A 26,884-nucleotide genomic window follows, 5' to 3' on the forward strand; every position below is an offset into this window, starting at 1 on the left:
GACTGACTAACTTTCAGCAGTCCCTATCTGAGGGCTGGAAGGCTAGGCCTCTTACCAGCCTTTTACACAATCCAACGAGAGTTACCTGTAGGCAGGGGGCTCCCCACGTGAGTCCAGGGTCTGTGGGGTGATCCCTCTAGCGGGTTACAGGGACCTGTGTTGCATGGAACAGAGAGTCTATCTTCCCCTGGGATCTCTCTGGCAGCACAGACTCTCTCTGTGCTAGAGATCCCAGGCAGTCTGTACAACAGGCTTTTAAACCTACTTGATGAGCCAGGTGGAGACTGGTCAATTAACTGCTGTTGAAATTAGCCAGCTCCCTTGCTGGACTCATCAGCTAAAGACAGGTGTAGCAAGGTACCCTCCCTTGTCTCCTCCCGGACAGTGGTCTCGTCGCGGGGGGAGGGTTTAGTGAGCTGTGTAGGCCATGTTGTGGTTGGCACAGCAACAGACATATGGGCTGTGTGTAAGGCGGCGGCCATCTTGAGGTTGGCGCTGCAGGAAGGGGAGGTCATGTTGTTCAGGATTTCCTCCGCGGACTGGAGACGGCGTGTTCAGTCCTGACGGAACCGGCGAAGGGAGAGGTATGGTCCAGGGAGCTAGTCAAGCCCCCTGGACTAGGCCAGACCCATTTCCCCTAGTCCCTAGATGGTATACCCTACACGGTAGTGGATGTATTGTAGGGCAGGCCCATAGTAAGGGACTCGTCTCTTAGTATACCGACGATTCAACGGAGCAGACGGAACCACAGCAAAGTATTCCCCAGGCCTGGCGGAATCACTCGCACTGTGCAGCCGGACATAAGGCGTGAAGGGGCCCTTCATCGTGGGACCTCGCTTGCCGCCTGTCTACAAATACCCTGGTGTACTCAAGTAGCCAGGAAGGTACCACCACGTGCACCAACACCACACTGGGAGGGTAGCGCTGCCCTCACATATATCTGGGTGGGACTAATTGGACGGACCATTGGGTTTTAGGTGCCATGGGCACCCTCAGTACTGTCGCGGCCGCCTTTATTCTAACACTTACCCCGATTTATCCGGGCATTTTCTCCGTTTGTATAGGAGTTTCCCGCGCGGCGGCCGAATCAGCAGATAAGTGCTAATGGCGCTTATCATTGAAAGCGCCCGAGGCGCGGGAAACCGGCCGAAAAGAAGCCGCGCGCCTCCGCGGTTTTAAAATTCCCGCGGTGGCGGCCGCATTAGGATAAAGGCGGCCGCCACTGTACTTTGGGGGAAGGTTATTGTTATTGTGTACAGTGTACACCTGAGACTACAGGACCATAGTAAATAGGTTGTATATACTTTGTTGCGATTGTGGTTATTGGAGCTATACCAAATAGGTATACCGGTTCCCCTGAGGGACTATCCCGCCAACGCAGGGATCCTCGCGGGTGGAGGCGCTGCACCAGCCACCCCAGGCTCCCAAAGCGCAGAGGCTTAGGCCTCTTGTAAGCCTAACAGGTAGCACTATAACACCCGTAACACGCATATCTCCCTGAGGAGGAGGGAAGGGGTGTTACACAGGGGTTTTTTGTTGTTGTTTTTTTAAAGACTTTTAGACAGGGGAAAGGCCCAGTCATGTTCATCCGTATCAATACATTAAGAACTGTTTGTGTTTACTTATATTTGTCTTTGATGCCAAGAAAATTGTTGACTGACAGTTTGGACGCATTTCTTGTGCACAATTGCAATGTTTTTCTACATATCACTTGCATACTGTATGTGCTCCACCAACAGCCTCTTAGTAAAATAAAAGTTGCTGCACAACACATCAAAATAATTTGTATACTTTGTTACATTAAGACACTGTTTGTTACTCCTGTGCGTCCATTTTTACGTAAACATAGCTTGTAGCGACGCTTTATACATAGCCCCCATTATGAGGATTATCTTAGCTTCTTCAAACTATAAGTTCCCCACAATTCCTTTCCATGACCCTATTTATTTGTGTTTTTACCGCAGTTGGACCCATTCAAGGACCCACAACGCAAAGTACAACCCCAAGAACTACTACCCATCCTCCCACTAGTACCACAACTGAGACAACTACAACCACTCGGGGATCTTCAACAACTATTTCTGAACCCAGTAAGTCTGCCTCCAGGAAGAGACCTCTTCCCACATGTCTATGTATTTCTCACGCCGATAATGCCACATCACGAGATGAACGCCAACGTGAGCTCAGCTGTTTGCTTGCGAGTGCCCACTCCCTATCTTGTAGAAGATGACGCGATGACTTCTACGGAGAATACCTACCTACCTTGTGAGTGCCCATAGCTGCAGGAGCCTTGTATGTTAGGAAATACAAACGGATTGCTTGCACTTTCTTCCTCCTTTGGTGGACAGGGATGTATCATGGAATAAAATCCAGTTCGGGAAGGCAATTAATAGGTGGCTTGGGGAGTGGTTAAAGAGTTACTCAGCACAATATTACAATGGGAAGTATCAAAGTCTGCACCTGTTATCATCACTGGGGTTTTTTCTATCTTTGTGTTGATCCAATCTGCAATGTCTAGGGGTTTGTTAACCTGTGTGCTTTGAGATCGGTGTCCAATGTAAGAAATAGGATTGCTACAATGCCTTCATGGTCACACTAGTACAGGAGTGGCCAACTCCAGTCCTCATGGACCAGGTCAGATTTTCAGGATATCCCAGCTTCAGCACAGGTGACTCAATCAGTGACTCCATGCTTCAGCACAGTTGGCTCAATCAGTCCTTGCTTCAGCCCAGGCGGCTCAATCAGTGGCTCAGTCTTCGACTGTGCTGCCTGGGCTGAAGCAGAGATATCCTTGAAACCTGACCTGTTGGTGGCCCTTGAGGACTGGAGCTGGCCAGTCCTGCACTAGTACAACACATACTTGTATTACATACTTTGTATTATTTTTGTATGATACTTGACTGGTTATTATACTTCTCTAGTCTGTGCCAAGCTGAAAGCCGACATTGTTTTTCTTGTGGACGAGTCATCCAGCATTGGACCCAGCAACTTCGACAAAGTCAAAGATTTCCTCTACAGAATTGTCTCATACTTTCCTAAGATTGGATCACAGGGAGCACAGGTACAGTAAGATATTGGGATGGTATGATTGTTTTATGATAAGATATTTACTTCCTCTGATTCTCTGCCGTTTCCTATATGGGCTATTCTGTTGCCTGTGTAATTGGTGTATTTATTTAATCCAATTACTATAACTTGCTACTGATATCGAGAAAAGTCGTTAAGCTTAAGGCTCTCTCCTTAGCAGGAACTGTGTATACAGTTCTCTATACCCTCCAGTGCTACATACTTATTCCTATCCTATGGGGTTTATGGCCGGAGCTTAACACAGGCTAAGATTGAGCCTTCTGAGTTACCCCTATGAGTCAAGCTCTACAACTGGACATTTTCTTGTTAAAAAAGGAGCTGCTAACATATATAAGCTACAATATAATAGTGGCATTGTATAAAGATACACTTTTTCCGTTTCACGCTGCTGACGCGAGTTTCTCACCGAAGCTTGTCTAATATATTCTCAGGCTTAGCGGGGTCGAGTCTGCTAACAAAGGAGAGACGGGGAAAAAAGGTCAAAAATGAAGACATTGCCCGGTCCCATTATCGTACGTGTGCCATGTCACCCCCTCCCTGACTATTCACATAACCACTCACATATTGACTTGTCCACATATACAATTGTGGCCAGATGCAAATAATAAAACAAAAACCAAAGCAGCTTAATACAGAGGGTTCTATATAAAGAGCCAATTGACATAACAAGCGTTATTTGCGTCCTCTGCCCCTTAGGGTAGTTACTGTGTGTTCGTGCCCCTATCGACACTATCCCACTTTAATGAGTAACCCAGATACAGTCCGTGTCAGTCAAGATACAGTTTCCCTACTTCGTTCAGCGAATGCCACCTGGATCTTTGTGGGGGGTCGGTGAGATGCGTTGGGCAGGAATGGAGGGGCATGGGGTGTAATAAGAGTCGGCATTTGTCTGGCATCATTTCCCCTTTTCTAAGCAACAGAAAGTGCTCACAAGTGATATTTGTATTTGCTGCACGGTGGAGGGTTGTGTCACTTTTTTACTCACTATATCTTATTTTGTGTCTTCTTGTAGCCACTTCTATCTTCATACTGCTGCGGCCAGCTTCATTCTTACATTTACCTGTCTTGTCCCGCGGCTTTTTTCGGCCTGGCGCCGAACTTGGCCGCGCGCCAGCCGCATCTTCCCCCGCATCCTTCCCCTCGTTCCCCTCCCCTTGCGACCTCCGCCTCTGCTTCTCCGGGTCCCCCTCTGCTTTCCGGCTCCCCCTCTGCTTCTCCACATCCCCCCCTTACCCCGCCACCACCTTCGGGGAACCCTGGCACGCGCGCCACGCGCGCACGCACCCTGGCACGCATGACCGTGCATCAGTGACGCGCGGCACGCATCGGCAAAAAAACAAACCAGCCGCGTCTGCCCGCACATTGCGGTGGCGGCCGCAGAAGACTCAGATCGGCCGCCACTGTATTGCATAGCCAGAAACCAACCTCACAAAAAGCTGTCTGTGAGTAGGGTTACTGGCTCTGCACTTCTGTAACCCAGGCTGTGCTGAAAAACTGTGTAATGCGGCAGGCAGAAACTTATAGGGGTCCATGTTAAAATGGGTAAGAAGTAAAAAGTAACACACTGAGTGCTCATTTGCATATCATATCCCAGAATACCTGGCTGCACTGGGAAAACTGTATGCTAAGAGATAATGGGGAAAGGCAGAGTTGCAGACCTGTCTGAGAGGTGAGAGTGTGCTCACACCGTGGTATTTTTATTTTCCGAGCAACGAAAGAAACTGTGCCAGGTCTGAGGAGGAGGACTAAGTCTCCCGGGCGTACGACGTGGCCATAACAAGCACGATTCATGAGGTTCTTACAAGTGGCAACTTAGGATAATGTGTATACAAGCAAACTTTGTGCTGGCCGGATACACGGACCTGTTTGTTCTGCTGTGTAATTCATTGTCTGCCCCTTCCCACCACCCTGACACGAGTGGCCTCTGTTCTTCCTCAGATCGCTATGGCTCAATATAGTGACGAACCCCGAACAGAATTCCACCTGAATCAGTATAAGGAGAGGAACTCGGTCCTGAAAGCCATACGCGGGCTGCGCTATAACGGCGGCAACACCAAGACAGGTAAAGTGCGGCTCACTTGGCGGTATAAAGAACACACAGATGACAAACGGTAGATATTAAAGCAGCTGTCCGCGCTGTCAGATTATTATAACTCCCCCTTTGGTTTTCCCAGGATATGGAGCAGGGGACCCCCGGAGTGGAAATGTGCTGATTTCAGCTCTGGGGATATCCTGGTTCCCAAGATACTTACCGGTAAAAGTAGCTGGTTTCTGTGCCCCTCAGGGGAAACAAAATGGCAGTTTAAGTCAAACAGGGTGGGTATGTATCTCGGGAATCAGGGGGGGGGGGGGGGGGGAGATCCCCTGCAGTTCTGTGGCAGGAAGCCCCTGCTTCCCATCCTCATAACAAGGGAATACAGTAAAGTTAAAAACAGGATTTCTCTGTCTCGCTCTCTGTGTTTTTTTACTCTCTCTTCAGAAATGTGAATACTTTAAGCAAAATATCCTCATTTAGCAACTAAATTTGCATATTTTTTATTGAAATTTGTCTTTTTTAAACCATACAAAATATCTACGTAAATAACCCGGTGTTCATGGTTTGGTCTCGTGGGGTCCCCCTTTAGAAATGGTGTGATGTGCTATTTACTGCTCAGAGTCCAGTCTTGAACGTTAATATACTGTATAGGCTTCTTTTAGTTGTTTGTGCTCTGTACTAGCAGCGTCAGTGCACATAGACCTCATAGACCTATATTTACTGAGTAGTGTTCTTCTGGCGCTGGATGTTTGGCCCAACTTCCGTTACTGGCCAGCCCCTACCTCTGCCGGGCCAACAACAGTCTGCTAGAACAATCTCCTCCCCTTCCCCCCCATCCTTTGCTCAAAAACCTGTGACCCGGTCAAGACTTCAGCCCAGGGCCGCAGGAATTCTGTTGAAGGGCCTGTATGGACCATAGTGCATTGAAGAGTTGTGAGAAGGTTGTCTACCTCTATCTGCTGGTCCTTACCTCAGGGAGCATGTCTACTAGAACAATCAGAAGACATTGCTTCCAATAATCGCAAATTCACTCCACTTCTTCCAGATCATAAGGTTGGCTGAAAACAGTCATACAATGTCTTTCTCATACATTACTATAATCGGTTCTGGAGGCCACATCATCAGAACGATAGGACCTCAGACCTCAGTGGACCTGATAGGACCTCAGTGAAGTTGTGACAGATGAGGAATACTGTAGAGATTTTCAATTGGATTCCCTATTGCAAGTTCTCACAAGCAGGCCACCTCAGTACCATTTGAATCAGTTTGCTTTCATTTGTCCTTTTTTTTTTATAAATATGTCTTTCTAATGAGAGTAAGCGCTGTACCTCCGGCATACCATGCAGTGGAATATATTGGTGCTTTAGAAATAAACAATAATAATTATATCCGTAAGAGACAGGAGGGAATTATTTCGCGGAGACAAAGTGAAGCTAGAACATGCCCTTTTCTGCTGGCGAATGGTGGGCTCCCAGAAAATGTAAACACACAAACATAGAATTGGATGACAGATAAGAACCACCTGGCCCATCTCTGCTGCCCATTCTCCTACAGTATCTGCTGTAAAACCCCAGACCCTGTTGTATTCTCTGCATTCTTCTTTATTTATTTAGGATAAACAAAAGTCTATCTCAAGCATTTAGAGCTTGAGGACCGGAGCTGAGCTCCCCTACCATAGACTTTAATGAAGCCACACTGATAGAAAACAGAGTTTTTAAAATGCCATATATTGGTCTAAAATCTCATTGATCTGGGACCTTGGAAGATGATATTTGTGGATAAGAAAGGTGAATACAACGAAGGAGTTTGGCGTTTGTGGGAGGCAGCTCTCACGCGCACACACTGAGGCTCACAGTCGTTGCTTGGTCAATGCATATTTATTTGCAGAAGCACAACGTTTCGGGGGAAATAAACCCCTATATCAGATGCAATAAAGTGTCTCGCTGTATTTCACCTGAAGAATTGGGCTGTTTCTGTGTTCCAGCAGCAGTATTGAAGTTTATACCACAATCAACCAAACGGCAGGAGTTCATTGGCCTCTACTACCTTAAATGAATAAAACGTGGAACCAGATGGGCTCCGAGGTTCTGAGGAATGCGATGATAAGACCAAGTGGTAAACAAGACCCCATACCTGCTGTAAATGAATGTGTTTCCATCTCCTGCCCAGGTCGTGGTATAACACACGTGTTGAAGGAGATGTTTCAGGCTTCTAGAGGAATGAGACCATCTTCTCCTCGTACACTGGTGCTGGTGACCGATGGAAGGTCACAAGACGATGTCATAAAGCCGGCCAGAGTGGCTCATGCTTTAGGTAAGGCTTTAATTCCTCCTTATTTAGGGTAACCTCTTCCTTCTGGCAGTAATACGGTAGGTTTCATCTTTTAACAGGAGTTTAGCTTCAAATATGCTGCAAACAGCTTCGGGTCTGAATAGGCGACAGATATACTGCAATTCATGGACTAGACGACACAGACAGCGAGAGCCTCAGGGCTGTTTTATTCAGTGATAGTCTATATCAGGGGTCTCAAACTCTGTCATCAAGGGCCACCAACAGGCCAGATTTTATGGATACCCCTGCTTCAGCACAGTCCCTGCTTCAGCACAGGTGGTGCAGTATTCGACTGAATCGCAGAGCACTGACAGACTTTCTAATTCTGATTTATTAAAGCCAAAAAAAAGAATGTTTCGACCTAGTGGTCTTTCTCAAGTGATATTGTGCCACTAGGTCGAAACGTTGCTTGCTTTTGGCTTTAATAAATGTAGAAAGGAAAGGTATACGGGGATATACCAAATAAGTAAACATGGGAAGGATGTTGATCCAGGGATTAATCCGATTGCCAATTCTTGGAGTCAGGAAGGAATTTATTTTTCCCCTTATGAGACATCATTAGATCAGCGGTGCGCAAACTGGGGGGCTAATACAAAGGAGCGGCTCACTGATTAAACACACTAACTGTAAACAATGACACTGAGTTTGAAGCAGGGGAGGCAAGTCACTTTCTCCTCAGGCAACCAAAACCATAGATTGTAAGCTCTACGGGGCAGGGAGTGTGTCTGTAACATTCCTATGTGCTGCGTACCACGTGCTGTACTGTAATTGTGAAGCAGTTTGTGTCCCATTGGGAGAAAACTTGAAATCTAAATGTGGGAGGGGGGGGGAGAAGAACTGGGAGGGAGGAGGGGGAGCTCTTGCTACGGTATATAGTGGTGCCAGGGGTAAAGGGGTTAATGAGCAGACATTCACTCACCTAGGCAAGTGCAAAGAGACCCCTATGAGAACAGCACTCACTGGAGTAGTGTATAATGTGTTTGAAAATAAAACGTAACCTTTAATGTAATATTCAGATTACTAAAAAGGTGGACAAACCAAACGAACAACACTTATAACCACTGGTCATAAAACAAATAGGATAAAACAAATATTAAATAGCGCACTCCAAAAGAACCAGATACTGGTTGTGGTGATAATGAAACTGAGGGACTATTAGCCTGTAAACTTCTGACACCTTTGCCCTGTTTAGTGGCAATACAAAAGGTAAGTCAGATTGATGGATATATACTGTTTGATATGATGTAAAATAGATATAAGATCAAACACAATATGTATCATGCTGTCTAGCCACATTAATGTGTGGTCTCGCTTACTGAGATTTGGACTGAGTGGTATGATAACCCCAGAAGCGTGTAAATAGCGATTAATCCATAGACAGATGCAATGTCATATAGGGGATTATTTATTCAGCATAAATAAGGATAAACTAGGCTACAGTCTTGCCAGGTAAATTCTATTCTTTATACAATGAGAAATAGAATGACTCGTGGGTTATGATTCAGACTAATAGGAATTACCGTTCTTATAGGAGTGATAACAACGCGATTAAAATACCTGAGTATGTCAGGATAGGCTACTGAGTAGCTGGGTAGGGTATAATGGTGGTTGATAAACTCAAAATAGTTCACAAATTAAAGTTTACTTGATTAGTGAAAGATGGATCAAATGCACTGTTGGTCGAGTGTTTGATACTGTAAACTATATGTGAAACCTATTGTCAGAGTATATAGTATAATCAACCACCAAATTCCTATTAGAGCAGTATGTAAACCATACATATGATAAACACTTAATAGTGAAATGAGATGCTTTAGCATTAACCCATACAGTCATCACATAAGGTATTATTGGTGACAACTGCTCTTAAGATCTGTGATAACTCAAAACTGCTTGAGTGGTCAGTTAGATGTAATGGTATAACATTCTATGATAGATAATACTGATCCACAATATATAGCATAGGGGGCACAGTGCACATACAAGCTGGTGTTAACAGTCATATCCGGCTGTATCACATACCCCCCCCCTTTTTTTTCTTCCCCCTCCTCTCTAATATATGCTATATATTGTGGATCAGTATTATCTATCATAGGCCAAAGCGACGTTTGGTCCATTTTTCGTCTGAAAACCCCCATTCACACCAATAGGGGATTTAGGATTAAATTAAACCCAAACGACCTCTTTGGACTTTATTGAGTTACACTCTTGGTGTAAAGAGGTGCAAGCCCATAAAGCCACTGTGTGACATATAGAATATATTGCAGGGGTCCGTATGATTGCAGTGGGGGTCTCTGCAGCGGATATGGACGAGCTGAGAAGCATCATGATGCACCGTAACTTGGAGAACCTCTTCTTTGCCAGCACCTTTGATGACTTCCCTCTTATTGTACGAGAGCTGATAGAGAGTATTTGCATTGAACTGGAAGTTCCAGCTAAAGCACAGCCGGCTGAGGTAAGCACCATATCGCCTGCCAGAGAGACCCACAATCCATTTCGATGATTTTGTCAGCGTCGCTGGGACTATAATCGTAGCTTTAGGGTTGGCAACTTGCACCGGTAAAAACACAAGCTGTATTCAAAGCTTCAATACCTTGCCTTCAGTCTCCCTTGCCAAACGACAAAATTGCACAACATACCAATGTCATTTCATCAAAAATAGTACTGCTAGGTGTCCCGTGAAAACAAAATGCCCTTTTTTGTTGTTGTGAAGAACATTAGAATTGGAATTTTGTCAGCCATTTATTGGCTTCCAAGCTTGTTTGGCTAATGAAGAAGAAAGGGACTACGGTAACTAATGGGATTACCATTTAGCTAAAGGTTGTATAAACTCTGTTTCCATGATATGTAGACCCTCTCCTATAGGTGCTTAACTTAAAAATGAAATACATGTGAACATTTTGCAATTTGAACTCTGTGTTGTAGACTAGATCTTCTCTGTGTGGTGAACCCTTGCTTACCATCACATACATCTCAATGACCTTTGAAATCTAAGCAGCTGTATTTTTGCAGTTCTTCAAACCGGATTTAGACGAGGAGCCAGAAGAAGAAGAACTACACCTAGGGAATCCACCTTCTCATGAAGCCGGGATAAAGATGCCAGAAGGACCCTGCGACTCAAAATGCTCACAGGTACCCTTGGTATAGAGCAGAATAGTTAATGGCATCTCAGTAACAATAATGTTTTTCTTATACAGTGCCAGGGGCAGAACTAGTCACCGGTGTGCCCCAGTGCAATGACCTTTGGTAAGGGTCCTTACACGGCAGTGGTGGAGGGAGCCCACCCTGGCGGTGATTGCGGAAGTTGGGTCCGGACTTCCGGGGGAGCCTAACAACCGTGTTAGGACCGTCTGGGTTGGCTCCCTCCACCGCTTCAGCCACCATGTAAGGCCCCACACCACAGGTAGGCTTTTAAATAATTTTTACAATGAGGGATATATAAAAAAAATAAACTATCTTTTCATTATTATTTTTCAGGGACATAAAGGACAAAAGGTAAGAGTTACTTTTGGATTCTGGAAGAGTGATGAATGGACTTTGACCAGAATTGTCAGTGTCATTGATTGAAACATGTCTGGAGTAGGGGTGTCTGAATACTGTTAACCACGACATGTTTGCAGTAACTTCTAACCAACACTGTCTATTGACAAGTGATTCAATAAATGCATCTATTAAGTCAGTCCTAGAATTGATGTATTGGTTTCTACAGTAAATGGCACTAGAAGAAGAATTTGGAACATAATATCACAAAGTCAATATTCAAGGTACATGGTCAATGTGATTTTATATAATTTTTATATTGATTTATTTATTAGTATTGAAGGATGTTTTTTCCCCACAGGGTGCGAAAGGACCACCTGGCGACTCGGTAAGTAGCCTGTATTTTCTCATTCAAGGCATTCAGTAACCTGTTCCCTGTATATGCAGTGCTGGAAAGATAAGCTGGCTGTGCACTAACCACCAGCTACAGATTCTAAAATCATTCAACCGTTTCAAATATGTCTGATTGTCCCTTATCTTGATCTTTGGCTTTCTTTATCTTTTCTCTCTCTATCCCACATGTGCCCCACTGCCCCTAACTATCCCACATGTACCCCACTGCCCCTCTCTATCCCAAATGTACCCCACTGCCCCTCTCTATCCCACATGTACTCCACTGCCCCTCTCTATCCCACATGTGCCCCACTGCCCCTAACTATCCCACATGTACTCCACTGCCCCTAACTATCCCACATGTACCCCACTGCCCCTCTCTATCCCACATGTTCCCCACTGCCCCTCTCTATCCCACATGCACCCCACTGCCCCTCTCAATCCCAAATGTACCCCACTGCCCCTCTCTATCCCACATGTACCCCACTGCCCCTCTCTATCCCACATGCACCCCACTGCCCCTCTCTATCCCAAATGCACCCCACTGCCCCTCTGTATCCCACATGTACCCCACTGCCCCTCTCTATCCCACATGCACCCCACTGCCCCTCTCTATCCCAAATGTACCCCACTGCCCCTCTCTATCCCACATGCACCCCACTGCCCCTCTCTATCCCACATCTGCCCCACTGCCCCTCTCTATCCCACATGTTCCCCACTGACCCCTCTATCCTACATGTACCCCACTGCCCCTCTCTTTCCTACATGTACCCCACTGCCCCTCTCTCTATCCCACATGTACCCCACTGCCCCTCTATCCCACATGTACCCCACTGCCCCTCTCTCTATCCCACATGTACCCCACTGCCCCTCTCTATCCCACATGTACCCCACTGCCCCTCTCTCTATCCTACATGTACCCCACTGCCCCTCTATCCCACATGTACCCCACTGCCCCTCTCTCTATCCCACATGTACCCCACTGCCCCTCTCTATCCCACATGTACCCCACTGCCCCTCTCTCTATCCCACATGTACCCCACTGCCCCTCTATCCCACATGTACCCCACTGCCCCTCTTTATCCCACATGTGCCCCACTGACCCCTCTATCCTACATGTACCCCACTGCCCCCTCTATCCCACATGTACCCCACTGCGCCTCACTCTCCCACATGTACCCCACTACCCCTCTCTCTCCGACATATACCCAGCTACCCCTCTCTATCCCACATGTACTCATTTGCCCCTCTCTATGCCACATGTACCCCACTGCCCCTCTCTATTCCACATGTACCCCACTTCCCCTCTCTATCCCACATGTACCCCTGCTGGAAAGATAAGCTCTCAGACATATACCCAGCTACCCCTCTCTATCCCACATGTACTAATTTTCCCCTCTTTATGCCACATGTAGCCCACTGCCCCTTTCTCTCCCACATGTACCCCACTGCCCCTCTCTTCTATCCTACATGTACCCCACTGCCCCTCTCTCTCCCACATGTACCCCACTGCCCCTCTCTTCTATCCTACATGTACCCCAATGCCCCTCTCTATCCCACATGTACCCCACTGCGCCTCACTCTCCCACATGTACCCCACTGCCCACGCTCTCCCACATGTACCCCACTGCCCCTCTCTTCTATACTACATGTACCCCACTGCCCCTCTCTCTCCCACATGTACCCCACTGCCCCTCTCTTCTATCCTACATGTACCCCAATGCCCCTCTCTATCCCACATGTACCCCACAACTCTCTCACTCCCCTCCTGCTCTCTCTCTCTCTTTCTACAGATCCCTTGTGGGGGTTGCAGGTCTTTGAGCATCTACCCTTCTCGCTCTGCTTTTTATGTTGTGCTGAAGCAGAAACATGTGTGAAAGGGAGGAGGGAGTAGACGGGGGCTTAGCTGTATTACACCGCAGCACCAATTGTCACTGCTGACACCCACTGTCATTTTTTTGTAACATTTTCTGGAGGTGCAGAAGTTGCTCACCAAGGGGAAATAATCACTTACTGTGCAGTGCTCTGTTTCCAGGACTGGATACATTGTAGCTTCCTTTGTAGGTTCTTCCATGGCTCCCTCATTTAGGTATATCCCCAAGTATCCTGCTCATTTACCAGTGACCTCAGAGGGACGTTCTGTAATTGTCTTCTATGTTATCACTGCCCAGATTTAATCAATATTGCTTAGCCATTTAATTGAAAAGGCCTTTTGGGGCACTAAGGCAGGGGTGCTCAACACTAGTCCTCAAGATCCCCAATAGGTCAGGTTTTCAGGATATCCCAACTTCAGCACAGATCGCAGACTGATCCTCTGAGTCACCTGTGCTGACGCAGGAACTGATTGAACCACATGTGCTGAAGCAGGGACTGATAGAGCCACCTGTTCTGAAGCTAGTATATCCTGAAAACCTGTCCTGTTGGGGGGGCTGAGTACTGGAGTTGGTCACCCCTGCATTAACGATTAGCCCTGTATAATAATTTATGACATACAATATGTTGCGTTTGTACACTTTGCTGACGTCCTGATTTTTCCTTTGATTTTATCCTTTTCCTGGCTTGTCCCGTCCCCACCCACAGAGTTTCACAGGTTTACAGACAGGTGGTTTCGATCTCTTTAATTTGGCTTCAAAAGGAGAGAAAGGAGAGCGAGTAAGTACAATACCTCTACAGATGTGATGTATTGTGTGACAATGATCGCACAGGTAACACGCAATGTTTCCCAGCCTCAGAATATCACAGAGATTCTATACAATTCTTTGTACTGCAGACGCAGTATATTACACTATATCATAATTGTTCTGCAATGTACTAGTAAGGCTAAGGCCCCGCTCCCTCAGTCAGCGCGCCCGCACTGCAGACAGGCGGGGCGCTGACAGACACAGACCGCGATATGCGGTCTGTAGGGAGCGGGAGCCGGGGCTGGAGTGGGAGGGAGGGGCGTGGTTTAAGCGGAGGGGGGCGTGGCTTAAGCGGAGGGACCCGCTACCTCCCCCCTCTCCTCGGGCTCGGGCTGCAGGAGGGAGCTGCTGCGGGCTGCCCTACTCACACGCTGACACTCAGGCACACACACACTCATGCACGCACACACACACACACAGTCCCCTATAAGCTTATGCCTGCCGCATGACACAGCTTTTCAGCACACATTGTGTGCTCGTTTGCAGGTCATTTCCCAGAATCCCTTGCTGCAGTGGAAGCACTGTATGCTAGGTGATAATGGTGAAAGGCGGGGCTGCAGACCTGCCTGAGACATGTGAATGTGCTCACAAGTGGGATTTTTATTTGATGGACATTATTCCGGGAATACACACAACATATCCCAGTAAAACTCACGGGGCAATATTGTCTCAGTATATCACATTATTTCTCAACATCCTGCCCCATATAAAAGGGAACCGTGAACCACCTGCGTGGTTCTGAGCTAAAACATTGGTCTTTGTAATGTGTCCCAGTTTCTATGATACACACACTGTTACAGGCATCAGTGTCTATACATAGTACAATCTGCTGCCCTGCACGAGAAAATCGTTTGTTTATGGTCCATGTGGGGTCCGAAAGGTTGATAAATAAACGATCACTGTTTGTAAGCCCACTGGAGTGCATGTTTTTGGGCATTGAATCAATTGTCTGTTGACCCATAATACACAAAAAGGTCTTTACTTAATTTCTTTACTCTTTGTAGTGGTCCGGTGCTGTCGCACTGAAATGCCAGGGGTCTGTCACTCGCCACTGAGAGCAGCTTCTCGCCCCCACAATTCAGTGCGGTTCCTTAGATGTCCCGGCCGCTGTGCCGCCAGGCCCAGCCACGCCTCTGGTGCCCCCAGATCGTGCGATGCTCTCTTCTCCTGCAGTAGCATCACACGATCTGGGGATGAGGCTGGGCTGTGGAGAAGGGCCGCGGCAACAAGATCAATGGACACTCTGGGGTTTATTCAGAGACCAAACTGGCCAACATATAAAAACGGTACAGATGTAGCCAGACGCACTGGTCCCGGCACCGTGAACAAAGAAGCAAAAGTCTGCGGCACTGGGGAAAGATAATCTCATGACCCACTGCCCTAAAGCATTAATCCTTTGGCACTGGGACCGCCGTCGTCGTGTGGCTGAGTGTGATACCGGCACCAAACCCAACAAGCTTCGTTATATCAATATCTCTTACTTCCCCATGGCTTGCATTGAGTAGAGGGAATATGTTATAGGGAGAAAAGTTTTAAAAACAAAAAGAATAATTTTTCCGGGATTTCTCGGTTACGGGCACCAGACACATCATGATGTGGACATGTCGGAGGTTTGGTGAACCTCGACTCTATAGAGGTTAAATGTCTCATCCCTTATAGATTACCCTCTCCTCTTTAAAGACTCAACATGTATCTACAACACCTCACACCTATGGTTTTTTTTTAGGGTCTCCCTGGACAAGATGGGATTCCTGGCCTTCCTGGACGCCCTGGTCGAACTGGCCCCCCGGGACCACCTGGTCTGATGGTAAGTTGATAAATGAAAGCCGCTATCCCTTAACATTGTGTGCTCTTTGTAGGGGATAGATCTTGCTGTAATATCTACCCCCTTTGTATCTAAAGCCCTCTCCCGCCTTAAACCTTTTTCACTGACTGCCCCGCACCTCTGGAATGCCCTTCCGCTCAGTACCCGACTAGCACCCTCTCTATCCACCTTTAAGACCCACCTTAAGACACACTTGCTTAAAGAAGCATATGAATAGCACTGTGGATATTCTGAACACATGATACATAAAGCTTGGCCCCCTGCAGACGCACTTACCAGAACTCCCTCCTACTGTCTCTGTACGTTCTCCCTACTTACCAATTAGACTGTAAGCTCCTCGGGCAGGGACTCCTCTTCCTTAATGTTACTTTTATGTCTGAAGCACTTATTCCCATGATCTGTTATTTATATTATCTGTTATTTATTTGATTACCACATGTATTACTACTGTGAAGCGCTATGTACATTAATGGCGCTACTGTATATAAATAAAGACATACAATACAATACAATATATGAATGTATTAAAACTATACAAGTGGCCCTAGATGCCAAGTGTGATTAGTTAGTGTGCTCTTTGGTGAGACGTGTTATTTTACAAGCGTCTGCTTTGCAATGTCCCCTTCTTTTGTAAGCGAAGCTGACCAAAGTGGACAGTAACATTTCTGACCATCGAGCTACCTATAAAGATGAGAATGCAGAGTACGACACAGGGGTCACATTGGCAGCAATATTGATCTTCCGCTGGTGGAAGACACCTTACAGCCCATTTAAATCTATAGGCTTCATGTTGTCTTTCAGTGCCACAAAGGTGTGTTATGGCAGAAGACTGCTTGGTAAAGAAGGCCTTAAAGGGAGAGTTACGAAGCGCTGATACGGGGTCGCGTTCACGTTACGGAAAGTTAGCACCAGATCAGGGTGTGATTTCCCACATCAATACTTGGTGTCCTCCGGCGTCTCAGCTGCAGTATGCTGTACAGTAACATCTGTCCCAACCCCACTCTGCCTGTCTCTTAGGCTAGGTCCCCAGGGCCTGATGCAGCGCGCTATGGCGGGTGCTGCAGGGACAAGAACCGTCCCTCAGTGGGGCAGGGCCCGCTTGCTCCCTTGGCCGCCACAATGCGCGACCAGTTTTTCCTGAAGACAGTCAAATTGTCTTCAGTATTGGCGACGTCATGGTCGCTCCCCCCACCACGCACCCCGCCACGCACCACCCCACCCCCGTCTTTCCCCCTGCAGCTCTGCACAGACTGGGGAATAGAGCTGCACAGACCGGGGAATAGAGCTACACAGACCAGGGAATAGAGCTGCACAGACCGGGGAATAGAGCTGCACAGACCAGGGAATAGGGCGGCACAGACCGGGGAATAGAGCTGCACAGACCAGGGAATACAGCTGCACAGACTGGGGAATAGAGCTGCACAGACTGGGGAATAGAGCTGCACAGACTGGGGAATAGTGCTGCACAGACTGAGGAATAGTGCTGCACAGACTGGGGAATAGTGCTGCACAGACTAAATAGAGCTGCATAGACCAGGGAATAGAGCTGCACAGACCAGGGAATAGAGCTGCACAGACTGGGGAATAGTGCTGCACAGACTGAGGAATAGTGCTGCACAGACTGGGGAATAGTGCTGCACAGACTAAATAGAGCTGCATAGACCAGGGAATAGAGCTGCACAGACCAGGGAATAGAGCTGCACAGACCAGGGAATAGAGCTGCACAGACCAGGGAATAGAGCTGTACAGACCGGGGAATAGAGCTGCACAGACCAGGGAATACAGCTGCACAGACCAGGGAATAGAGCTGCACAGACCAGGGAGTAGAGCTGCACAGACCAGGGAGTAGAGCTGCACAGACCAGGGAGTAGAGCTGCACAGACCAGGGAGTAGAGCTGCACAGACCGGGGAGTAGAGCTGCACAGACCGGGGAATAGAGCTGCACAGACCGGGGAATAGAGCTGCACAGACCGGGGAATAGAGCTGCACAGACCGGGGAATAGAGCTGCACAGACCGGGGAATAGAGCTGCACAGACCGAGGAATAGAGCTGCACAGACCGGGGAATAGAGCTGCACAGACCGGGGAATAGAGCTGCACAGACTGGGGAATAGAGCTGCACAGACCGGGGAATAGTGCTGCACAGACCGGGGAATAGAGCCGCACAGACCGGGGAATAGAGCCGCACAGACCGGGGAATAGAGCTGCACAGACTGGGGAATAGAGCTGCACAGACCGGGGAATAGAGCTGCACAGACCAGGGAATAGAGCTGCACAGACCGGGGAATAGAGCTGCACAGACCGGGGAATAGAGCTGCACAGACCGGGGAATAGAGCTGCACAGACCGGGGAATAGAGCTGCACAGACCGGGGAATAGAGCTGCACAGACCGGGGAATAGAGCTGCACAGACTGGGGAATAGAGCTGCACAGACTGGGGAATAGAGCTGCACAGACTGGGGAATAGTGCTGCACAGACTGAGGAATAGTGCTGCACAGACCGGGGAATAGAGCTGCACAGACCGGGGAATAGAGCTGCACAGACTGGGGAATAGAGCTGCACAGACTGGGGAATAGAGCTGCACAGACTGGGGAATAGTGCTGCACAGACTGAGGAATAGTGCTGCACAGACTGGGGAATAGTGCTGCACAGACTAAATAGAGCTGCATAGACCAGGGAATAGAGCTGCACAGACCAGGGAATAGAGCTGCACAGATCAGGGAATAGAGCTGCACAGACCGGGGAATAGAGCTGCACAGACTGGGGAATAGAGCTGCACAGACCGGGGAATAGAGCTGCACAGACCGGGGAATAGAGCTGCACAGACTGGGGAATAGAGCTGCACAGACTGGGGAATAGTGCTGCACAGACTAAATAGAGCTGCATAGACCGGGGAATAGAGCTGCACAGACCAGGGAATAGAGCTGCACAGATCAGGGAATAGAGCTGCACAGACCGGGGAATAGAGCTGCACAGACTGGGGAATAGAGCTGCACAGACCGGGGAATAGAGCTGCACAGACCGGGGAATAGAGCTGCACAGACTGGGGAATAGAGCTGCACAGACTGGGGAATAGTGCTGCACAGACTGAGGAATAGTGCTGCACAGACTGGGGAATAGTGCTGCACAGACTAAATAGAGCTGCATAGACCAGGGAATAGAGCTGCACAGACCAGGGAATAGAGCTGCACAGACCAGGGAATAGAGCTGCACAGACCAGGGAATAGAGCTGTACAGACCGGGGAATAGAGCTGCACAGACCAGGGAATACAGCTGCACAGACCGGGGAATAGAGCTGCACAGACCGGGGAATAGAGCTGCACAGACCAGGGAGTAGAGCTGCACAGACCAGGGAGTAGAGCTGCACAGACCGGGGAGTAGAGCTGCACAGACCGGGGAATAGAGCTGCACAGACCGGGGAATAGAGCTGCACAGACCGGGGAATAGAGCTGCACAGACCGGGGAATAGAGCTGCACAGACCGGGGAATAGAGCTGCACAGACCGAGGAATAGAGCTGCACAGACCGGGGAATAGAGCTGCACAGACCGGGGAATAGAGCTGCACAGACTGGGGAATAGAGCTGCACAGACCGGGGAATAGTGCTGCACAGACCGGGGAATAGAGCTGCACAGACTGGGGAATAGAGCTGCACAGACCGGGGAATAGAGCTGCACAGACCGAGGAATAGAGCTGCACAGACCGGGGAATAGAGCTGCACAGACCGGGGAATAGAGCTGCACAGACTGGGGAATAGAGCTGCACGCGCCGCCAGCGTGGCAGGTGTGCGCGCAGCTCTGACAGCGGGGCAGTAGTCTTATGAGTTTTAGTAGAGGTTCTCCACTCCAGTCCTCAAGGCCCCCCCCTCCTCCACTCCCCCCCCCCCATTTCAGGTTTTGAGGATATCCCTTCGTCAGTACAGATGGCTCAATCAGTGGCTCAGTCGAAGAAGCTTGGATATTCTTACAACCTGACCTGTTGGGGATCCTGAAGACTGGAGTTGAGAACCTCTGAGACTTATTACTGAGAACCCCTGAGACTTGTTACTGAGAACCCCTGAGACTTGTTACTGAGAACCCCTGAGACTTGTTACTGAGAACCCCTGAGACTTGTTACTGAGAACCTCTGAGACTTGTTACTGAGAACCCCTGAGACTTGTTACTGAGAACCCCTGAGACTTGTTACTGAGAACCCCTGAGACTTGTTACTGAGAACCCCTGAGACTTGTTACTGAGAACCCCTGAGACTTGTTACTGAGAACCCCTGAGACTTGTTACTGAGAACCCCTGAGACTTGTTACTGAGAACCCCTGAGACTTGTTACTGAGAACCCCCTAGACTTGTTACTGAGAACCTCTGAGACTTGTTACTGAGAACCCCTGAGACTTGTTACTGAGAACCCCTGAGACTTGTTACTGAGAACCCCTGAGACTTGTTACTGAGAACCCCTGAGACTTGTTACTGAGAACCCCTGAGACTTGTTACTGAGAACCCCTGAGACTTGTTACTGAGAACCCCTGAGACTTGTTACTGAGAACCCCTGAGACTTGTTACTGAGAACCCCTGAGACTTGTTACTGAGAACCCCTGAGACTTGTTACTGAGAACCCCTGAGACTTGTTACTGAGAACCCCTGAGACTTGTTACTGAGAACCCCTGAGACTTGTTACTGAGAACCCCTGAGACTTGTCCTGAGAACCCCTGAGACTTGTCCTGAGAACCCCTGAGACTTGTTACTGAGAACCCCTGAGACTTGTTACTGAGAACCCCTGAGACTTGTTACTGAGAACCTCTGAGACTTGTTACTGAGAACCCCTGAGACTTGTTACTGAGAACCCCTGAGACTTGTTACTGAGAACCCCTGAGACTTGTTACTGAGAACCCCTGAGACTTGTTACTGAGAACCCCTGAGACTTGTTACTGAGAACCCCTGAGACTTGTTACTGAGAACCCCTGAGACTTGTTACTGAGAACCCCTGAGACTTGTTACTGAGAACCCCTGAGACTTGTTACTGAGAACCCCTGAGACTTGTTACTGAGAACCCCTGAGACTTGTTACTGAGAACCCCTTGAGTTTTAGGATTCACAACAACAACCAGAACGCCTTCACTTTTTAATATGGGACCTTCGCAAAATGTTGTACGAAGACCTTTTATGTAATAAGACTCCTGATAAAGTTACAAACTAAGTAACATCGTATTTGTACATTCTTTTTTTAGGGTCACAAAGGATTTCAAGGTGATACTGTGAGTATTATCGTTATAATAGTCACAATTACAATGTTACAATGTAACTGAAGTAGCATTCAATACTAATTTGGATTTTATTAATATTTTGTTATTTGTTGCTTGATTTCTTTGCATGTGTTTGTTTGTTTTTGATGTATGTATTTATGTATTTACAGTATCCATTAAAGCAGCCATATGGATTTTTTTTTAAATAAATCAGTTCTGTACTATTATCTAATACTTACTCTCTTTTTTTCTCATTATTATTCAACTTAATGCCATTTTTAATGAGTTTTGAAGCATCCTTGATTTCCATAGCAGGCTTTAGCCCACCTCCTATTCAGTGCAAGATCTTTGTAACTCTTTCCTGTTTGTAATAATATGTTGCCAATATTCCCAGCAGTTTGAGCTCCAAACTGTAACAATAGATGTTACCTTAGTAATACTGTATTTGGATACATTGTCGCTGATGAGTTACAATGACTGAAGCAGCCATTATGTTAGGCACACAATCAGGATTTTTACAGATGTGCTGTATAATAGGAGCACTGAATGATTGCCAACTTAGGTAAGAAAGTAGAATTATACATTATCACATGCTTTACATATACAAATAAGAAAGAAGAAAAATAGGGATGTAGTATTGATGCTTTAATTAGTTTATTTTGGCTCCTCAGTCGTCTCTATTACAGATGACGGGTAGGGGCCCACCCCTTCACACACCACCTTAGTAAATCTGCACTGAATGTAGCCTCTGCTAAATGGGAAATAGAAGTTACAATCGGGTCATTAGTGATGAACAATAGAGGGCCCTGATGTCCTATAGCTGCTAATAGGAGGTGAAGAGATGGAAATTGGCATTACAAATGGTCCTCTTTTGTTGTCCACTTGAACTTTTAAAGTTAGTTACCTCCCCTTGTATAACGACAATACTGTGTTCAGCACAGTGTTATATGAGAAGCATGCATGGATGGGTTAACTCATGGCATGTACATTGAATAAGGTCTCTCGTCACTGGAAGTCTTTTGGATTCTGGGAAAAAAAACTCCTATGAAGCTAATGAGCTTTGTTCCATATCAGGGACGCCAAGGATATCCAGGTTCCTCCGGGCCGAAAGGAGACAGGGTGAGCTTTTCCGTGGTTTATTGAAGAATAACTTTACAATGCATAACAGCATTACTTTATGTACCAGTTTGGCAAGGGCCCAATGAGTTACGTTTTAATGGCAGTTGCCGGTTTCCTAATCAGCAAACTATACAAGTATCATTATCATGCTCTAGATGTACATACACAAACCCTATATTAATAGGTCAGAAGGTTATCAAACATGGTGATGCGCAACTCCCATTATTTAACGTGCGGAGATTGGTAAAGTATTTGCCGTTAATTAAGAACCACTCGGGCTACCTTGTCTGCCTAGTTTCCTAATGTATGTGTTACGAAACCTCACACCCTATATCAGCCCTTGGTTTCTTCCCTATCTAGGATAGTCCTGTGTCTCCCCCAAGTATTTTTTAAATTCCCTTCTGTATTAGCCCTTACCACCTCTGTGGGGAGGCAACTCCGATGATATAGAAGCAGGTTTGCAAATACTCATTAGTATGGATTGAGATGCCACTTACTATAAAATTGGTAATGAGGACCATATTTACTAAGCATTGATAGGCGCCAGAAGGCACCTTACAGCCCATTCACTTGAAGGTAACATCGCTTAGTGAATATGAACTGGTATATTTACTGCATGGCCCTCGTGGATATCGCTAGGCTGAGTGAATCTCTTTCTTCCTCTCTTCTTAGGGAGAGCCGGGCTATATAATAGGAGGCGTTGATGGGGTTGGTGGTCGTGGCGGGTTTCCTGGAATACCTGTAAGTATGTTTGTATGGTATTGTGCAGAGACTACGGAAGATGAAACCTATAACAGATACGCAGAAGAGCTGACTTTCAATGAACTACAACAATCTCTAAGGGCGAACAACAGTCACAAATCCATCCACGCCGTCTTTTCTCTGTATTTGACTCACTTCTCCAACTTCTCCTCCCACTTCCCAGCCTTCATTCACTTCTCCCCAAGCATTCGCCAACTACTTTAAAAGCATGGTGGCCACTATCCGCGAGGAGATGTCTTCTGTCCCTTCCCTCTCCTCTCTGCTTCTACCTATATCTCCTTCCTTCACTCTTGACTCCTTTTCTCCGGTTACAGAGTTGGAAGGTTCTAAGATAATCTTCTTTTCTCCCTCTACCACAATCCCTCTCGATCCTATCCGCTCACAGCTTATCAGAACTCTCACTCCTGTCTTAGTCCCCACTCTTGCGTACTCCCGTATGAGCTTTCTTAATTAGAATTCCCTCTGGGACCCTTACAATCTGGCTTTCGTACAGCTCACTCAACAGAAACTGTGCTCACTAAAGTAGTTAATGATCTACACGAAGTACAATCCCAAGGTCACTTTTCCCTACTAATCCTACTTGATCGTTCTGCTGCTTTTGATACTGTTGGTACTGTCGATCACTCTCTTCTCCTTCTACCCCACTCTTGCAAACCAGTCCCAAGTCTCTGATTGCCAGCGGGCTATATCCTCGTGGATGATGCTCCACCGCCTTAAACTTAATATGTCTAAAACTGAGCTCCTCATATTTCGCCATAAATCTGGCCTAATACCCACCTTTTCCATCACAGTAAATTTTACTACCATCTGTCCTGTTGCCAAAGCGCGTTGCCTAGGAGTGACATTTGACTCCTCCCTTTCCTTCTCCATTCACAATCATGGCATGGCCACAATGTGTTGCTTATTCCTCCGTAATATGGCCAAGATCCGCCCTTATCCTTTCCCATCTGGATTATTAATATAAGACAAAAAAAGGTGCTGATATTTCCTAATACTGTAAATAAGGTTATATGATATTAATTATTGGTAATAGGTCCCTTATAATATGTAAAAGATATATGTAGTGCACAGTTCAGCTAGCGCTCTAATCTGAGGTTACAAAAATATACAATATACTATAAAATCGGTATAATTCCCCCAATATTATGAAACCTCAATAATCATATATAAAACAATAGAGTCCAGTTCAGCCAGTATATGAGAAAAGAAAAGAAAAAAGTGCAAAACCCATAGTGCAGTATGATCAGATTTATATAAAGAAATACGGTTAAAAACACTGACACAAGTAAGTAGATATAAGGCACATCAATATGTGTAGTAGTCTGGATTGAAGAGTCCACCGGAACAGTTGCAGTCCTCTCGTTCTCCTGCCGGGAGCTCCTTCTCTTAGTTTCTTAATTGTTTTTATGGTGTTATGCAGTTTTTTATTTTTTTATTTATTTTGCCATCTTAGCATTTTTCTGTCTATTTTCAGTTTGGTAAAAATCCAAAAACAAAACCAAAGAAATCAAGTTTTGGCAAAACCAAAACACCAATTTTTTTTTAACAACCAAACCATGAGTGCAAGTGCGCACTCTTACTAAAATAGGAACGCCAATAAAAATGGCATGGTAGCCCTTCCATGGTCAACAATACATTGCAGGGAAGATTTCTTGAGTTTGACATCTGTTTGCTTTATAGATGTCTGTACTGTACACCTACTTACTATGGTCATTTTCTGAGCCCTTGGTAGGTTCCTCTTCCATCCATCACAATGTTTAACTTGTAGATCATCCTCTCTGTAGGGATCCAAGGGTCAGCCAGGTGTTCCTGGTCTTCCAGGACCACCAGGAATTCCAGCGTACCCCGGACCTCAGGGACCACCTGGGATTTCCATAAAGGTTGGTGTCAAATATTCACAAGTTCCAAAAATGCCCATAGTGCAGCATTACCGGCCTAACTAACTTCAGGTCAACTATGACAAAATAATGCCTTGATTTCGTACCTTTTTTTCCTTTAAACCCTTTAAATGTTTGGGAATTTGCAACATTTGTGCAACCACACACCTGCCTTTCCTCATTATCTCCCAGCATACAGTGCTTCCACTGCAGCCAGGGATTCTGGGAAAATTGGAGAACTACTGTAAAACGAGACTAGCTTTTTTTCATACATTATTTTTTTAGGCAATCTGGGGCTGCTTTTCAGTCCCCAAAACAGGACAGATGTATCTCAGAACTAAATGTACTGTAATTGCTTTAAACTGTAGGTATATTCCTTGCTATGTTTGGGGTTGATGTTTTTCACTAGTTTTACAATTGCAATAGTTTGATGAATAGCCCACACATACACAATATTTAAAAATAACCAGTCTACAAACTTGACATAGTGTCTGTTACTTACAGTATTAAGTTTCTGTATTCTGTAAATCAGGGGCCCTCAAACATTTCCTTCTTGATCACTTCAATGTTGATAATCGTGTGGTGGAATACAATAAATACTTGGGTCATATTTTAATAAATACATATGTAGCACCTGTTCCTCCCCTCACGGAAGATCTGGCCACTACATGGCTGTGTTCCCCGTGTGGTACAGAAGGCCTGAGGGCTCCGCTGGTGTCATTTGGGAGAGGCAACAGGACAGGCTCTCTCTTAGTTCTACTGTGCAGTGCCTCCATCCCATAAGGATCCTGCAGGATGCTGGATGGTCCTCACGGGCAATCCTTCTCTCCAATAACTACACATCATAGTGGGTCCAACTGTAGCTTTATTGCATGACAGCATAGTTATCCTCCAGCCCTCGAGCTGACCCCAGGGGCTTGAGGCACCCAGAGCCCCAACTAATCTCCTTAACCTTCTTACAGGGAGAAGGGTATCACACTGTCTCACCACCGCACAATTTGGTGTCAGCTTGTATACCCTTTTATACTTCTTTAACTCTGCATGGAAGTAGTGCTGTGTCTTTTTTTACCTGTTTTTATACCCGGGGGGAAGGGCTTGTAACCCCGCCCCATAACAGGGCAGGTCTAGGTACTGCAGGCCTCACACCATATACATGTGACCCAGTCAGTACCCTCCCCAAGTATGACACTCTAACTGCCGGTTTAGGCCTGCCCCTAGATAAAACAACCTAGTACCCAGGCTGCAACTGCCGGCTAAGCCCTGCACAAGAGTTTAACCCCAACACTGCCTGTTCCTATCAGGACTTATAGTGGCCAGTAGAAGGCTATAGCCAGGGGCACTTAGCTACACATATATATATATATTTTTTTTTAAATGGACCAGTGTCCAAAAATAAGTATGTCACAAAGCAACCATAATAATCTAACATTCTGACAAACAACAGTCAGACATCTTTATCCCAGAAGAGTTGCATAGACTTAATGCAAAGTTGTTAAGGGACTTCTCCTTTGATATACAGAAGGTGACAGGGGGTCCGTTCTCTTCATATCCCCTGTAGCCCACTCGTTCTTCCGATGATTATGTCTCTCTGTATGGGCTCACGTCACGGGCGCAGCAGTGTCCGAGCCTTGTTCACCCAACCGGAGAAGCTCCCAATGGGACCTCCTCATAACCATTTACTGGCCACATTGGGTAATATTTTCTGCTGGTTACCAATGTATCTTCTTATTTCAGGGAGAACCTGGAGAACCAGGGAGCCAGGTAAGCTAAGTTACTTTGTTATCATCAGTGGTCGACAAATCACCAAAAAATCTACTCGCCACACAAAAAAAATCTACTCGCCACCTAGTACCACATGTGTGCTGCTTGGGCCAATAGGAGCTCGCCACGATGTTAAATCCACTCGCCCGGGGCGAGCAAATGTATAGGTTTGTCGAACAATGGTTATCATGATTTATGTGCATTTAAGACAGGTACATGTGACTGGAGAAAATTACATTTGAAACAAAGGGATGTGAACCGCCTCTATGGTTGAATAGTATTGTACCGGCAAGAATTGCTTTGC

At 46.6% G+C, this 26,884-nt stretch overlaps 1 protein-coding gene across 1 annotated transcript in view; it reads left to right on the top strand.

Moving 5' to 3' along the window:
- Nucleotides 1-26,884, top strand: part of LOC142494625 (uncharacterized) — a 439,963-nt gene that overhangs the window by 105,095 nt on the left and 307,984 nt on the right. Inside the window, exons 21-35 of the mRNA XM_075599056.1 lie at nucleotides 1,965-2,090; nucleotides 2,922-3,061; nucleotides 5,026-5,149; nucleotides 7,292-7,435; nucleotides 9,721-9,908; nucleotides 10,466-10,585; nucleotides 10,931-10,948; nucleotides 11,295-11,321; nucleotides 13,907-13,978; nucleotides 15,734-15,814; nucleotides 21,047-21,073; nucleotides 22,136-22,180; nucleotides 22,853-22,921; nucleotides 24,727-24,822; nucleotides 26,554-26,580. Coding sequence (XP_075455171.1) covers nucleotides 1,965-2,090; nucleotides 2,922-3,061; nucleotides 5,026-5,149; nucleotides 7,292-7,435; nucleotides 9,721-9,908; nucleotides 10,466-10,585; nucleotides 10,931-10,948; nucleotides 11,295-11,321; nucleotides 13,907-13,978; nucleotides 15,734-15,814; nucleotides 21,047-21,073; nucleotides 22,136-22,180; nucleotides 22,853-22,921; nucleotides 24,727-24,822; nucleotides 26,554-26,580 — 1,304 coding nt within the window. The remainder of the gene's footprint in view (nucleotides 1-1,964; nucleotides 2,091-2,921; nucleotides 3,062-5,025; nucleotides 5,150-7,291; nucleotides 7,436-9,720; nucleotides 9,909-10,465; nucleotides 10,586-10,930; nucleotides 10,949-11,294; nucleotides 11,322-13,906; nucleotides 13,979-15,733; nucleotides 15,815-21,046; nucleotides 21,074-22,135; nucleotides 22,181-22,852; nucleotides 22,922-24,726; nucleotides 24,823-26,553; nucleotides 26,581-26,884) is intronic.

The sequence above is a fragment of the Ascaphus truei genome, chromosome 5 (assembly GCF_040206685.1).
Source record: "Ascaphus truei isolate aAscTru1 chromosome 5, aAscTru1.hap1, whole genome shotgun sequence".
NCBI lineage: Eukaryota > Metazoa > Chordata > Amphibia > Anura > Ascaphidae > Ascaphus > Ascaphus truei.